Below are 15,092 nucleotides of genomic sequence, written 5' to 3' on the forward strand. Positions count from 1 at the left end.
GGCGAGGGGGGGGGCTGCATGGGGGGGGGGGGGGGGGGGGGGGGGGGGGGGGGGGGCTCTGCATGTGCAGTATGCGCAGCACTGACTGAAAGGGCAGGGGAAATGCAGCAGAGAATTTTACATGGTATGATGGCTGTAAATGCTTTTATCTCTCTACTGAATCACCACGGAAGCAGTCAGACTGGGTTTTTAGTGTCTGTTTTCTATTCGTTTGGTTTTCTGTTTGCCACAAGAGACACTTTCTTTCTTCATATTTTCTACTTTATAGATTTTATAAAGGAGAAAAGACAGTTTATCAGTTTTCTAGGTCAGAGCAAATAAGGACGTGTATTTATGTTGTGAACACACGGCTGATACAGGCCACTGTCAGAGCGTCGGGTGTTTAGGAGCCTTGCTGGTGAGCCAATACAGAGGAATTTTCCATTCTCCAATGCAGCGCTAGATGATATCAGATTTCAGAAGATATGGGCTGGTGTAGAGGCTTTTGTTTTGTCACGGTGGATTGCAGCATGGGAGCAGTCTTGGCAGATTTTATTACGAATGTTTTCCTTCTCTTTTTTCTGTTGGGAGTGGTATATTTACAAATTTTCAATTGACAGCAAACTCCCACTTTTAGTCGAAGATATTCAGCATTTCTCTGCACAAACTTTCGCACTCAGGTTTTACTTCTTCTGCCAATGGAAGTCTTCATTTTTACGAGTATAGCCGACATGTGGATGCATGCTGACACCTGTCTCTGCACGGCTTTAATGACATGCATTTATCCATCTGTCGCGTGTCAGAAAGAGGCCGGGCATGGCAGGAGGTATTTATAGTGCTCTTTATTCCCTCCCTTCATTACAACCAGCATTTCAGTCTGGACTTGAAGTTATAAATGAAAGTAATTACATGCAGACTGTTTTTGATATTCTTGGATCAACTATGCAAACTAGTGATGGCCCTGAAATAAATTTACATAAATATATATATGTATGCGTTTATTTTTTTTTAGCTTTGTATATCATTCAGTAGTTTCCCAGTGCTGTTCCTTATGTATTCAAATCCAAACTTAGTCCAGCCCACACCGGAGGGGAAAACAATGAATCGCTCTCCATTGTCTTTGTATTGTGTGAGTGTGCCTCCATGTCACCTCATCTGCTAGCAAACAGAAAACAAGGCAGGTTGGATGCACTATGCACAGTGTAACAAGACGTGAGATCCAGACACTCAGTGTGCACCTAGCATTTCGTGCAAATGTGCACAACTCATGTTGCAGTGGAATGTAGATAACGATACATCAGAAAGCAGTATTATGTTTGCAGGTGCCTTAGCTAGCTACAGTAACTAGCTAATACATAGCTAACATTAGCTCACTGACAGCTAATTTGTCCCATCATCATTTAGCATCAACTGCACCCCTGGTAGACATGTGGGCCCATCGCACAGAGACGCGTCGCTAGAAATGCGTCACCCAAAAAGCCGTTGTTTTCTTACGGTATGGGGTGCCTGACGTGCCCCCTGCTGGTCAGTAGAGAGAATGCACGTTTTAAGACACTTCCGCGTTGGCTTCACTCGGCAGAACCGGAGGTTGCCGCCTGGATGCAACGCGTCTCAGTGTGATCGGGGCCATAGGGTGCAAAAATCATCATCACACAACACATACAAGTACACATACAACCCCACTTAGCAAAGCTAACATTGACTCAGATAAAATCCTACATGAAAAAGCAATAATATTGGTCAAAACCTGAACACATTTACAAAGACAAGTGTGTATTAGGAAACACAGGCATAATTCCTGCACCACACACCATATCGTTAAAGTCCAAATAAGAACAAAAAGTCTAAATCTGTGAAAGGCTAAATGCAGAAACACAACAATGACTTACAAAAGAAAGCAGAAAGAAGAAGATCTAACACACTTCAGAGGATTTCTCTCCAGAGGTAAGTTTATCGCTTTGGTTCTTAAGGCAAAGAGGGAATCGTGACTTGTTAAAAACAAAACAGTTGGGTGATTAACAAAAAAACAAAGAAAACTGTTCAGTCGGTAGAAGAGACGATGGAAGTTTACTAGCCATCTGTGTCGTCTCTCCCAACGTGGAACTCTGTTATCTCTTTGGCGATGCGTTCCGCTATCGCTCTGCTGCTGGCGATGATCAGCCTCCGAGACATCAGATCAAACGGTCCACCTGGACGAGACACAGAAGAAGAAGAAGTCACATTGTGCTGGTACAAGAATGTAGAAGTTAACATTCCAAAGGTTTGTTGCGTAAACCTGAATAAACCAGCTTATTCTTCTGCCTAGTGGATATTTTCTCTTCTTGTTTTTTTAATAGATTTGCACTGTTCAAAATGTCATTGTGAGCAGTGAAACCCCAGCAGAGAGGACGAAGCATCTAATGCTGGCTTCACCTCACTGCTGCTGGGTACACCGACTGACCAGGTAATTTAAGGGCAAATAAACTGTTTAAGTTAACTCTCTTGAGTAATAAGATTTAATTTAACACCACTCAAAGACAGAGTAGAACAATACAAGTCATTATAGCAAACAGTTGAGCACGTTTATGCCAGCGGACATCTTCTCCTCCATAGATCTGGCTTATTGCACCATCCAATCGATGGAACAGAGATAACGTATTCATTGTGAGACGCCCGTGTTGTGGAAGAACAATTGCTAAGTACTCAGCTAGTCACAAGAGGGGAAACGGTTACATATCAGATGGGAAAGGTGTGGGAGACGGATTTCCAAGATCATTATTTCAACATCATTATAAAATTCTACACTCCGCAGGATCAGACTTTCAAGCGGGAGAGAGCCGATCGGTGAGTTACAACCTTCACTTATAGTCCAAAGAGGAGAGGATGAGCTGGAGGGAAACTCGTCACTTTACATGAAGTCTAATCCGCCACAAACACACACACACACTCCAGACGTCTTTTGGCAGAAGTTAAGAATGCGCTTACTCTTTCAATAGCGCTGCCATTGTCAACTGTGCAGGTTTGATTTGACAGCAGCTTCCAATAACCCTGAATATCTCAGCTGTTGCCGAAATGTAACACAACATTTTCTCAAATCCAACTGCTTCCCGTTTCAAGTGCAAAGCCGCCAGCTGTAACTGTGTTACAGTCATTTGTGAGCAGAGAGAGGGATGATAACCAATAACAACCAGAATTTGTAACAATAAATAATTCATAAACCTTTAATAACTTCCGTTGTGTTTGCCCTAAACCAACAGCAGACTTTGTCTCTCACTGCAATCTCCAACGATCCCCCCCCCCCCCCCCGCCCCCTGCCGCTCGCTTCCTTCAGTTCATCCAGTGACTCAGAAGCCTCTAAAACAATTAAGAAGAAGAGGTTTAGCAAAGAGAGCTCAAGCCCTCCCAGTGACTCACCTGAAATGTCCATGACAACTCCTCCGGCCTCGGTAACAACCGCCGCCCCTCCAGCCATGTCCCAGCAGTGGATGCCCATGTGGTAGTAAGCGTCGGCCGAGCCGCACGCCACCAGACACATGTTGACAGCTGCGCTGCCCGGGGAGCGGACGCTGTGGATGGAAATGAGATGTCTGCTCTGCATTTGACTCACTCTTAAAAAACTGCACTCAAAGTTTAGTGAGCGTATGTGAATGTTTTAGGTTATAGTCCTGAAGATGTTCATGGACTCAAACTACATTTGGGATACTATTTATGGTTGGTTTCTTTATGGTGTTTGGTCATTGCTTCTCTCAATTTGATCATTTTTTTATTTGTATTTTTGCACCTTAACCATCAGGCTACCAGGGCGTCCCTCTATAGTGATTTCAGACTGCCTGGAAAGCATTTTTATCAGTGTCCATTAGATGATTTGTATTTATTTATTATGGAACCAGAAGGAGCCACAGAGAGCTGAAGGCGACAGGCTGCACCACCTCAGTCACCAGATCAAACAGGACTGAAACGTTAAGGATTACAACACTTGCACAAGTATTTATTTATTTGTTTACCCGTGCACGGGGATGGTGAGGATTGTCTTCACGTTGGCCAACATTGTTTTGAAACGCTCGGGATCCTTGTGGAAGTTCATTTCCGTCAGTACCATGGATTGGCTAATATCTTGGAAGACACACAGAAAATAGCAGTTAATACCCGAAAACACAAACACTGCCTCCGAGGTGCCTCTGTGTACAGATGTTGGTGCTAGCAGAGGATCAGGCTGTGACATTGCCTCCACCTGGTGGATTTGTTGAAAACAGCAACACTGAAGAAGCCCGACGCGATTACCAATGTTTACCTTCCTGTCCAGACACTTTGATGGGGTCTCCGTTGCAGAATGCCCCCTTCCCTTTCCGCGCCGTGTACATTTTGTCCTCGATGCAGCTGTAGACGATCCCGAACTCTATCTGAGACCGAGAAGCAGCACAGAAAACAGCTGTGATGAGAGGGGGAGGGCTAAGAATAGAACAGCAGCCATACAAACTACTGTACTACTCATCACTCTCTGGGTTATTGGGGTAATTACGATCTTAAGGAATCGTTTAATTAAGATGCTACAGTGTCAAAAAAAACCCAAAAAACGCTTGACTCACAAACAACAAAGCATACCTCTTTCTTCACAGTGAAGCCGATTGATACGCACACAAAAGGGAACCTGCACAAAAGGAATTTATAATGTAAGAAAAGCATTCCTTTAATGAACTCCCTTTAGGTTTAAGCTCAGAGGATTCAATTTCTATTATCAGTTCAGTTTCATCTACATTGTCTAATTATCCCTGACGGAGAGGACAATCCGAGAGGGAACCCAATTAAAAGATAATAATAGATAAGGAGCGACGAAGATAAAATAAATCCAGTGGCCTATCGGGCCTCTCAGTGGTTTGTATAAAGGGGGATAATGTACAGAGAGACGGTCATTACTGCGAAATGAACCCAGGGTTCAGAGGGTGAGCCGGACCCCGGACGACAATCAATAGTTTAATACAATATATTCATTTTAATAATATTTTATGAATTAAAAGAAAAACACGAGTCTTCTCCCTGAGTGCGGAGATCAGAACCGCTTCAACAACGACTGTATTATACAGCAGCGGCCTGCTACGAAGAAACAACAGACAATCGAGCATTCGACACACACCCGTAATGAACAGTACCTGTGAACAAAGTTGGTGGTGCCATCAATGGGGTCGATGATCCAGGTGGGATCGTCCGTCAGAACACTGGGAGCACCTGCTGCTACCGACTCCTCCCCTATGAAGCTTCACCATCAGAGAGACATAAACTATTGATGCCGTCCACCCGCTGTGTTTACTTTGAGTATTATGTCATGTGAGCTACACTTTCCTTCGTGTCCAAAGTACTTTTTCTTCGATGTCACAATATAAATAATATTTAAATTGATTGAGTCTAATCTGGGTTTTATTGTCTGTTTTTTGGCTCGTGACAACAGTTTTTCCAAATTCTTGGCTCCATTCCTGTCCAGATTGGTGATAAAAGCAATATTGTGTGCAATCTTCATAACACAGCCAAAGTATGGAAAACTATCATCCACGTTACAAACAAAATAAGCAAAGTAACGTTTCATTAATGCAGCATTAAACACAAGGAAACAGTTGAAAGCATGAAAATAAGGAGCGAACCCTGAGAGACTGAATACTAACACACGGTCACATGTCCTGCAGTGCGTTCAAGCAGCTCAGCTCTCTAGTCACATACCTGTGAGAGGGGTACTTCTCCTTGATGGAGGCTATAATGAGCCGTTCCACTCTCTGGTCCGTCTCGGTCACCAGGTCAACCGGCGAGCTCTTCTGCATGACGGCGATGTCCTTCGTGAGCGCCTCACGGATCATCTGGCAGAAGCACAACAATGACAAACTCAGCTGAGGGGACTTCTTGGATGACCGACTACATCTGCTGCTTGCGATTAGACCCCAACGTGTGCCGTGTGATGGTGACAGTGACGGGTCAGAGACGATGAGGCGCAAGCTCCAAAAGTCTTCATTGTGTTTGATTGTCACGATAGGAAAAGGTAGAGAGATGGCAATACTTGCTGTTAACCTTTATTTTAGATTTAAGAAATGTTTTCTCTTTGCTGCAAGAAAAAGTCTTTTTTGGCCACTTTATATGTACAATATATTTTGAATTTTGTATCACAAACTCATTGTGATTTAAGGATACTAGTTGAATGGTCCTAATTGAATGTACATGTGTACCTCCTCATCCTTAAATACATGTTGTGGTCAATTTCCTGTCAATATCTTAAAATGTTTTCACCTGTTTTCAAGAGCTCCCTGACAAGAAATTCAAAATGCATAATATTCAGTCAAAACTTTGCATTTCAAACAACTGTTTTAAAGAGTCAAACTCTCCCCTTTATGCATGTTCTTGGATCTCATTTCTATAATCATATCATGCACCTGCAAGTCACTTCTGCTGTGATACAGATACAAGTGGATGCATAACTTAAATAAACTAGTTTCCAGACCATAGCATTAAAAAGGCAGTAGTATTTACTCACCTTCCCAGCCTTTTTGGTGACTTCCACACAGTGATCCATACACTCCTGCCACGGATCACTCATGTTGATTTCAGGGATTTAACGTGATATTCCCAGATGATGACAGATTGTAACGTTATAGGTTCCTGTTGAGAAACAACCCGACACAGTAACAGTGACAACCGACGAGCTACTGGCTGAAAAGATTTAGAAGCAAGTAAATCCGCGCGAGCGTTGTCAAGTTAGCTCTCTATGCTAGTTAGCTTTTAAACAAATAAACTGGCACTTTGCGTAATAACAGGGACAGCTTCGAACCTAACATTACCGGTTTAGCCAGACAGCTTTGTAACGTCTTAATTAACGTTGTTATAAACTACAGTAGTGAGTGATTCAATGGGCTAAAGCTAACTCAACCCACCTCCTGACTCACTTCTTCTATGACACTTTTAGCAAGCTAATAAGAGGGCGGGACAGTTGGTCGGGCTCACGGATCTCATTGGTCAATAAATACCACCGGAAGTGAAATCGCTTTGTTCTCATTGGCTAGAAGATTGGCATTGTCATTTGTTCATACAGGAAACCATTGTTTTTTACTTGTTGACAGAAGCATGAATGTATCAGAAGGAGACAATGAGAGGCAGCATTAATGGATGATTTCTGCATCTGTGATTTTTAATGTTATATGGTGTTTTAGTGTATATGTATTTTAGATCAGCATCTTACTGATATGTTACAATTGCACTCCTAATTCTCACTCTCTCCTACTTTACACAGCAACTGCTGCACACTAATTCTTCCCCTCTGGATAAACAATGTTACAGTTGTATCTTATCTTTTTCCTGTTAATCTGGTACATCTGTAGCGTTGGCTTTCTGTAATGTGGACTGAACCCTATGTTTTAAATTACATTTGGGTTCAATTAAGTGTCTTGTTCTTAAACACAAACAACAAACAAAGTGAACAAATGCGTTGGTGGCAATACAAAAAAACAAGAAAATGAGACTCTCGTGTACTTTAAATGGCAACAGGAAGAATGTATGATGATTTATGTATCAATCATATCGAATGACCTGATAGCCCCTTCTTCAAATATATATATATATATATATTTTTTTTTTTCATTCTACTGTTTGTATCAGACTGGAAGGACCTCACTCTGGATCCATTTTGACACGGTTCAAGATGACGAAGTTGAGCCGATTTTGCTTTTTGAACAAGACAAATATTACAAATATTTAGCATACTTTGAACTGTTGTTGTTAGGTTCAATATTTATCTATAAATCCAAACAACAGCATAGCCTAACACTGCTGATAATCTTTGCTTAATATTGATATAAGTTCATGCATGACACATACTTCAAATCAACCTTGTTTGTGTTTTTTTAGGGTATTTAAATAAATCATTCTTCTAGATATCCATGGTGTTAATTTTAGCATATGTAAGTTGTGTGATAGAGCGTGGGGGAAATCTGCCTTGTTACAATGTAAATATAATAAACATATAAAATCTTTTTTGTCCAGAAGGTGGCAGCAGCAGCACTCTATGGGATCTAATGCACAAATATATCGGCTGCCTTGTGTAGGAATCTTTATTGCTGCAGGGTGTTGTCGTTTAAGGGAATCCATGTTGAAACCTATTTCCCTAAAGATTAATATGCACATTCTTCGATGTGCAGTAATAAGACTTTGCATATAACTCCAGAGCTACAAAGGCACGCTTTGTCACTTTAGTCAAGTAAAATCAGGAAAAGGAAAAATAGGAATTGGTTGCTTTTCTGCATTTTTTGGTTTGTGGCTGCCGGTGTCATTAAACACGTTTAGGAATCATCATGAAGGACTTGTTCATGTATGAAAACAGAGAGTCTCATGATACCTTTCGAATATTCCAATTATTTCCTCTACTCTGCATGTCTGTGGAAATAATTTCGGTCTTAAGTTATTTTAACATTAAGCTTCCTTTTACTTGAGTTCATGATTCATAAACTTCCCCTAGTGGCAAGATGTTGGTTCTGCTTACAAGAAACACATTTACACACAGCCTACTGTATACTTTACATTATGGGGAAGTACAGTATGTCATTGTTATATTAGATATTATGGCATTTCCTTGAAGCTACATTTCAGTTTGTCAATGAAGCCATGAATAATGTATGAAAACAGTGATATACGCCTTGAGTCAGATTTTTGCTTGCTTTTTATATTCATTTTACTGTATGTCAAACTCTGGCAGTCTTGTGAAGACTCTCTGTCCTCCTGCACGGAGCGCTAAAAATGCAATTAGCCTTTAAACAAAAGGGCACTATGATCCAAACTGTTTTACAGATTTACCCTCAGGCGGACTTTATCACACGAAGAGGTGCAGCCAGAAATTCAAAACCATCACAAGTGGTTAATGAGAAGACAGTTTTAGGCATCCCTTAAATCTAAACTTCAAACTATAGAGCACTACCTTTTCTTTATTTGAGGACAAGGTAGTACAATGAGAATCACATTCAGTCAATTCACACTTTCTGTATTTGGTGAAAACCTTAAGTGAAACTATCCGAGGTCTGTTAGACTCCATATCATTTATCTGTAGATACATATATTAACAAAACAAAAGTAACACCAGGCCACTTTCTATCCCCCTACTTCCAACAGATCTTCAAACTCAATCTACATTTTTATGTCAACTATCTGTAGGAAAGTACTCAAAACTGATTCTGTGGTAGTTCCTGCTACAGCTGGTGTCTGCAGGATCACATTTGGACATGATGGACAAATTACCAGCTGTCACTCCTGGAAATCATTTTCATTCATTTGTTTAAACCTTTATTTAAGCATCGAAAATCATTGAGGTTCCTCTCATTTGCAATGATGATAAGAAATACACAGAGAAGATAACAAATGAAGGGATAGCAGGTGTGTGTGAATGTTCATCCTCATATTTTGGAGTGCTATGCCAACATTTTTTCAAAGTTAATGGACAATGTTTCCCTGATGTTGAACTTTTAAGATGTTGGCCATATCTGCACAGAGAACTCACCAGTGCCTTTGTTGCAGATGTTTACTTTCCTCCCAGTGCAAATTGAAAACTGAATTGTATGAGGTCATTGGCAGAGACGTGACAAAACAACCAGATGGTACTTTTATTATAGCTGCTGATTTTATGAAGCAAACCTCAGATCTGGTGTTCTTAAATTCCACAACGAGAGGAAACAATGTGCCAGAATCGACACAAAATAAAAGTTCCTTGTGGTAGATTTAAGCATTGCAAGTAAAGTACCAACTATGAAGAATGAAGGAAAACGACTCGTGTGATTGATGCATTATCCCATATGAACACTTTCCAGTCGTCAGTGTACATTTTTCCCGTAAAACCTAAAAAATGAATAAAAAGAAGTAGGCTACTTTACAAAATAACATTTACTTTTTTCAACGAATTACTGCTGACTCATACTGTACACATTTCCCTATAATTGATTTGATAGTGATAATAATAATGATAATGCAGGGTATTCAATAATGAAGACAACCACATATTCGTCCTCCAGCCTGTCACACCATGATCCAGAGAACAGCATACACTCTGTGTGGATACATTCTAATTGGTACCATGATGGGAGTCATGTGGATCTACTATCTATGCCTCAGGAAGCTGGAAAAACATCTCATCTGTCCTCGTAGCATGTCTCAGTGGGCTGTGTTTGTCGACATATGAAGACAAGTCTCTCGGTCATTTCAACCATTATCCCTGAGAGGAGGGGACACATCCGATCGCACCACGACGGGACTCACGACAGAAATCTGACCTGAGCATCAAATCATTTATTGCAAGTTCACCTTCTGCGTGGAACCAGGTGAGCATTTACTTCTGCATTTTCTCACTGGATTATAAAACTGTTTACCTACCTTCTCACAGCATTTTATGATTGCATGTGCTAACTACTATCATTTAAAACTAAAAATGTGTATCTTTTGTGTATCTCCTTGTTGTTTATTGTTTTCTAAAGGTCAGCCATCATTATGTGTTAATCTCCTGGAAAAGCTGCCAGGTTCGAAAGAAAAGAAAAAACGTGGGAGGAAGTTTTTGTAAATGCCACCAGAAAATATCAGTCAATCAAGCAGCAGCAGCAAACACACACCTTGTTTCCTCGTGAGAAAGTAGCTGCTGGCCTGGAGACAAATCAAAAACTGATCACTGCTTTTGATCTACAGTAAAGTGGATTAAAGCGTGTACCGACAAGAGGTGGAGGCAGTCCAGGGTCTCACTATCATGAGCTCCATTCAAACATCTGTTTACTTTGTAATGATCAGCGTGACAGTATGTAAGTAACTTTCCTCTCCTTTGATGTGCCCCTCCCAAATGTGATAGATAAAGTGTTCATTCCTCCGTCTTTGTGTCCACTTTTCAAAGGGTTTATTATGTTCCCGCTCTGCCCCGTTCAACCGAGCGCACAGCTGGGGACTACCCCCAACATTAAACACATTGTGGTTGGAAGGTGCTACAATTACATCACAGTAGTTAACCCCAGTTTGAGGTAACGTATACTGCCCGAGGACTTATACTCATGTTATAACTTTCACAATCTCTCGTGAGACTCCTGTATAAATTACCTTTGACTTTGTCACCTGTGACTTGATTTCCTCCCAAAGCAGAAGAATCTTGGCTGGCAAAAAGTCAATAAACCATCAGGCTGGCGCCGAAGCCCATGAAGGGCAGTGGCGCTTGCCCTGATATAATGCTGAATGAGTTGTTTTCTTCTCTGCGATTCTGTAGAAAGAAACATAAATGGTTACGATGGAATGAGGGCATGTTGTTAGGCTTTGAATGAAAAGACGTTTTATGTCATGGGGAATTCTGGCTGCAAAACTCTCATATGTCATTTCATGTCTAGATACAGTCAGTTATCACTTTTGTTGGATCCCAAAAGGGCTTGAGGCTTTCATGGTTTACATCATGAAATGTCATTCAATTTCGTTAAGAACATATTATGGCTTGTTTAGGACTTTTCCATCCCTGCGGCATACATGCATCAAAAACATTAGGGCTGCAACGAATGTAAACAAATATAAAATGTCCATCTTAATTTTCCCAGAGCCTTTAAATGTCTTGTTTTGTCCAAAAAAAACAAATTCATCTCAGTTTACAATCGTAGCAAAGTGGTAAACCAGCTGAAACAAGTGGATTTTGGCATGTTTAATGATAACTAGATTAATTGCTTGGCCTACAAAATGTAAAAAAAAAGAATCAGAATCCAAGATGACGTCTTCAAATGTCTTATTTCTCCAACCAGCACTAAAAAACAACACATTTTCTTTTGATTAAGTAAGTGTAGCGATTAATTGATTGGCAAAATAGTCGCAGATTAATTTTCTGTCAATCGACCAACTGACTGACTGCTCTTTGTGTACAGGTTTGACTGCGAGGACATCTGGAGACAGTTTGAGGAGTCGGTTATACGTCAGTCCTCTTTCAACGTGACGGTGGATTATCATCAGATGTTTCATGCGACTCCACAAATGTGGCCTTGTGACAGGGTGAGAAGAGCTCTGAAATGATATTTTTGTTGATTGTTATTCACCGATACCTCATTCGATGGAGGACCTTTGAGTTAAGCTGCTTTATATTTCCCTTCCCTTGTGTCTAGTGTCTCTTCTGGAGTAAAACCAGGAGGCTGGTGCACAGCTACACCGCTGTTGAACGTGACATCTGGACCCTGGAGGACACGCTGGTTGGCTACATGTTCAACGACCTCGTCTGGTGTGGACAAGAGGAAGACTCCGGTAGATCGTTTCTAGTTTCAACAACGACGAGACAACGCAAACAAAATAAAAGAGGGAATTGTCTTTTCAAAAACATTCACATGAAAAAAAGCAAAGATTAGAGAAACATCTGGCTGTAGCAGAACAATAATTTTCTTCTTTCCCGTCCGATTAATTATTACACAAACCATCAGATTTATCTTGTGATCCATTGAAGAGACAATGACCTCCAAGTTGTTAAAACACTAAAGTAACTCAATCATGATGTAACGTTTACCATAAATTCATTTGTTGGAGTTGAGGTACAACCCACAATTTGACTATGACGAAACTAAAAAGCTCCCAAAAAGTCGGTAGGGACCAAAAACATAGCTGAAAGACTACGAGTATTATGTGAATATTGAACAAAAACACAACATCAAATGAATGATAATGTTGTTCTGTAACTGCTAAGTGATATGTCAGTGTATGTTGTTTTCACAACTTGTTTCTGCTGCCCCCAGGTGGCTATAAAGTCAGTTAATGCATCTTTAAATTGTTTAAAATAATCCACATGTATACCAAGTTAACAATTATATACTAATTTTTCCATTATCATTCTTTTAAAATCTTGACAACAGAAAGCTTATTCAATTGTGCTTTCATCCAGATGTTTTTACAATCAAGAAATGTAGAGCAGACCACTTGGCAGCACCGGGATCCAACTTAAATATCACGGTTCAGGCAGCTGCAGATGTGCTCCTAAATGTTTCCATGTGCCTGTAGGGTTTTATTTTATTTGTATGTCAACTCAACACCTAAACTTGTTTTTCTCACCATTCATTCATGTCTCATTTGAATATTATCAAGGTGATGACACTTTTTCTAACTGATAGCTGTGAATTTGACACACAGGTTTTGATTTCAGTTCGTGTCCGGCGTGGGCGGCATGTAGACATCACCCGGTGTATTCCTTGTGGAGGCAAGCCTCACAAAATGTGAGTTTACTGTCCAAACTGCTGAAATGTTTCAGTTCGGTGCACACAGCTGTGTCGTTTATCATTCATATGCAACATACTGCTCCAAAAACAGCAGTGGAATAATTGCTCTCACGTGAATTTCTTCACCCGTTTGTTAGTTTGCAGAAATGGCATGTGGCAACATCACTGTGTTACTGAACGGGTCTATTTCCAACGCCTTCAATAGGAAAAGGTATATAAATAAATTAAGAAGCAACTGTTTTAGCAAAGGTGTTTGTTGAGTATGTATAAAATATATATTTCTTTCTTCTTTTCCTTCTTTTTTAACTCACAGCATGTTTGGAAGTGTTGAACTGGACGGTCTGGACCCACGCAGGCTGGATTATGTCAACATAAAGGTGGTGACCGATCTAGAGGGACCTTTTATGTGAGCATATGTTGTGTTACAGTAAACACAGTAAAGAGCGTAAAGTTACTTTCACATAAATCATTACCACTTTCCAATAAGTCACCCTTTAATGACTTTAATTATTATCAACCATTTGTATTGCTAAGCTTTATCAATTTTGACTTAACAAAAAGTGTAATATTTAAATCCACAAGTCCCTTTTTTCCCCTCTTTAATAGAGAATCATGTCATCAGGGATCCGTTGTAGACCTGATCCAGATCCTCCGGTCCAGAGGTTTCAGTTGGACTTGCACGGACAACGATGAGTAAGTGACGTTCATCAAATTAAACAAAAGTTGTTTTTCCTCTAGAGCGACACACAGATAGATATAGACAGACAGACAGACAGGCAGATAAAGTGTGATACAGATACAGATGATGTTTACTGGTTAATAATGAACTTCCTGATGAGTAATGCAAATGATATTTGTCCACAGGACCCTGATGATCCTTCAGTGTATCCAGAACCCCAAACAGTCCTCATGCCAGAAATGTGCAAACAGCTTCTCCCTCAGAAGCAGCCTCACGTTTAACTGACTCACCCACAGATGATGCATGTATTCTGATCATATTTAAAAGTGGACAAAATCAAACTGGACTCTCAAAAGATTTCCTAAAATAAAATGTTTTGGTTTACACCTCGTTCTTTTCGTTGATTCTATTTCATTAGCAGATTAGGTCAGAAAGCCTCCTGAAGTGCTCCATTGATCTGTTTTCTGCAGCTGAGAGATCCTGCTGGATTGTGCTTATTGACATTTACTCTAAAGCAAAATATCAGCTGACGTGATGATGGTCTTACGGTGTGTTACCTCATTTTAGTCCTGCTTATGTCAAAACCCAGTTTCAGTTTTGTGCTTGTGATGTATTTTTTCATTTTAAATCAGTGTGTTTAATTAAATCTGAGCACATTTGTTGGATGAACTGAGGTTCATTTTGCTGGATGAGCTCATTTTTGTCAATCTGGTCATACATGTCCTGCTGATGTGTTTATGGGTTCAAAGGACATGAGGGGAAAATGCTACACAGCCTGAACTTCTTTAATGATGTAGAAGAGTTGCAAGTAATTTGTTTAGTGTGCTCTTTTAACTTCAAAGGTAGATCCTAGTAGAATGAAAACGGCAGCTTTGAGTTTGATTTGAATATTTAGCCATAACATAGTTATCAGTGTTGGAAGAAGATACTGAGTAGGGCAAGAAAGCTTGTAGGCGACCCTTCTCCCACCCTGGACACAAAGAGTTTGAGTCCCTTCTCTCTGGCAGGAGGCTGCGGTCCATTAGGACCAAGACCTCACGCCACAACACACTGTTTCCTCCCGTCTGCACTTGGGTTCATGAGTTTATATGTGTGGGGTCGGCAGAGGGAAAAGCCAGGGGCAGGTGATTGAGCAGGTGAAGTGAATAAGAGCAATCAGGAGACACACACCCACACACACACACACACACACATGACAGACACATAAGGCAAAGTCTAATCGTGACAGGTTCATCAAC

At 40.6% G+C, this 15,092-nt stretch overlaps 2 protein-coding genes across 2 annotated transcripts; one reads left to right on the forward strand and one right to left on the reverse strand.

Moving 5' to 3' along the window:
* Nucleotides 1–109: 109 nt before the first annotated feature.
* Nucleotides 110–6,910, reverse strand: LOC116385258 (inositol monophosphatase 1-like). The gene is made up of 8 exons (XM_031850562.1): nt 6,470–6,910; nt 5,668–5,801; nt 5,106–5,210; nt 4,561–4,606; nt 4,250–4,358; nt 3,963–4,071; nt 3,373–3,524; nt 110–2,168 (listed from the first exon to the last, which is right to left on the reverse strand). Exons 1-8 carry the CDS (start codon nt 6,530–6,532, stop codon nt 2,050–2,052), a joined length of 837 nt encoding a protein of 278 aa, XP_031706422.1. The 5' UTR covers nt 6,533–6,910; the 3' UTR covers nt 110–2,049.
* Nucleotides 6,911–10,723: 3,813 nt separating this feature from the next.
* On the forward strand, nt 10,724–14,139 carry LOC116384863 (ADP-ribosyl cyclase/cyclic ADP-ribose hydrolase 1-like). The gene is made up of 9 exons (XM_031849861.1): nt 10,724–10,757; nt 10,847–10,970; nt 11,847–11,970; nt 12,081–12,216; nt 13,090–13,172; nt 13,313–13,386; nt 13,489–13,581; nt 13,782–13,868; nt 14,040–14,139. The coding sequence occupies exons 1-9, from the start codon at nt 10,739–10,741 to the stop codon at nt 14,137–14,139; spliced, it is 840 nt and encodes a 279-aa protein (XP_031705721.1). The 5' UTR covers nt 10,724–10,738.
* The last annotated feature ends 953 nt before the right edge of the window (nt 14,140–15,092 follow it).

The sequence above is a fragment of the Anarrhichthys ocellatus genome, unplaced genomic scaffold, assembly GCF_004355925.1.
Source record: "Anarrhichthys ocellatus isolate YVR2014 unplaced genomic scaffold, GSC_Weel_1.0 scaffold10, whole genome shotgun sequence".
In the NCBI taxonomy this organism is placed as follows: Eukaryota; Metazoa; Chordata; class Actinopteri; order Perciformes; family Anarhichadidae; genus Anarrhichthys; species Anarrhichthys ocellatus.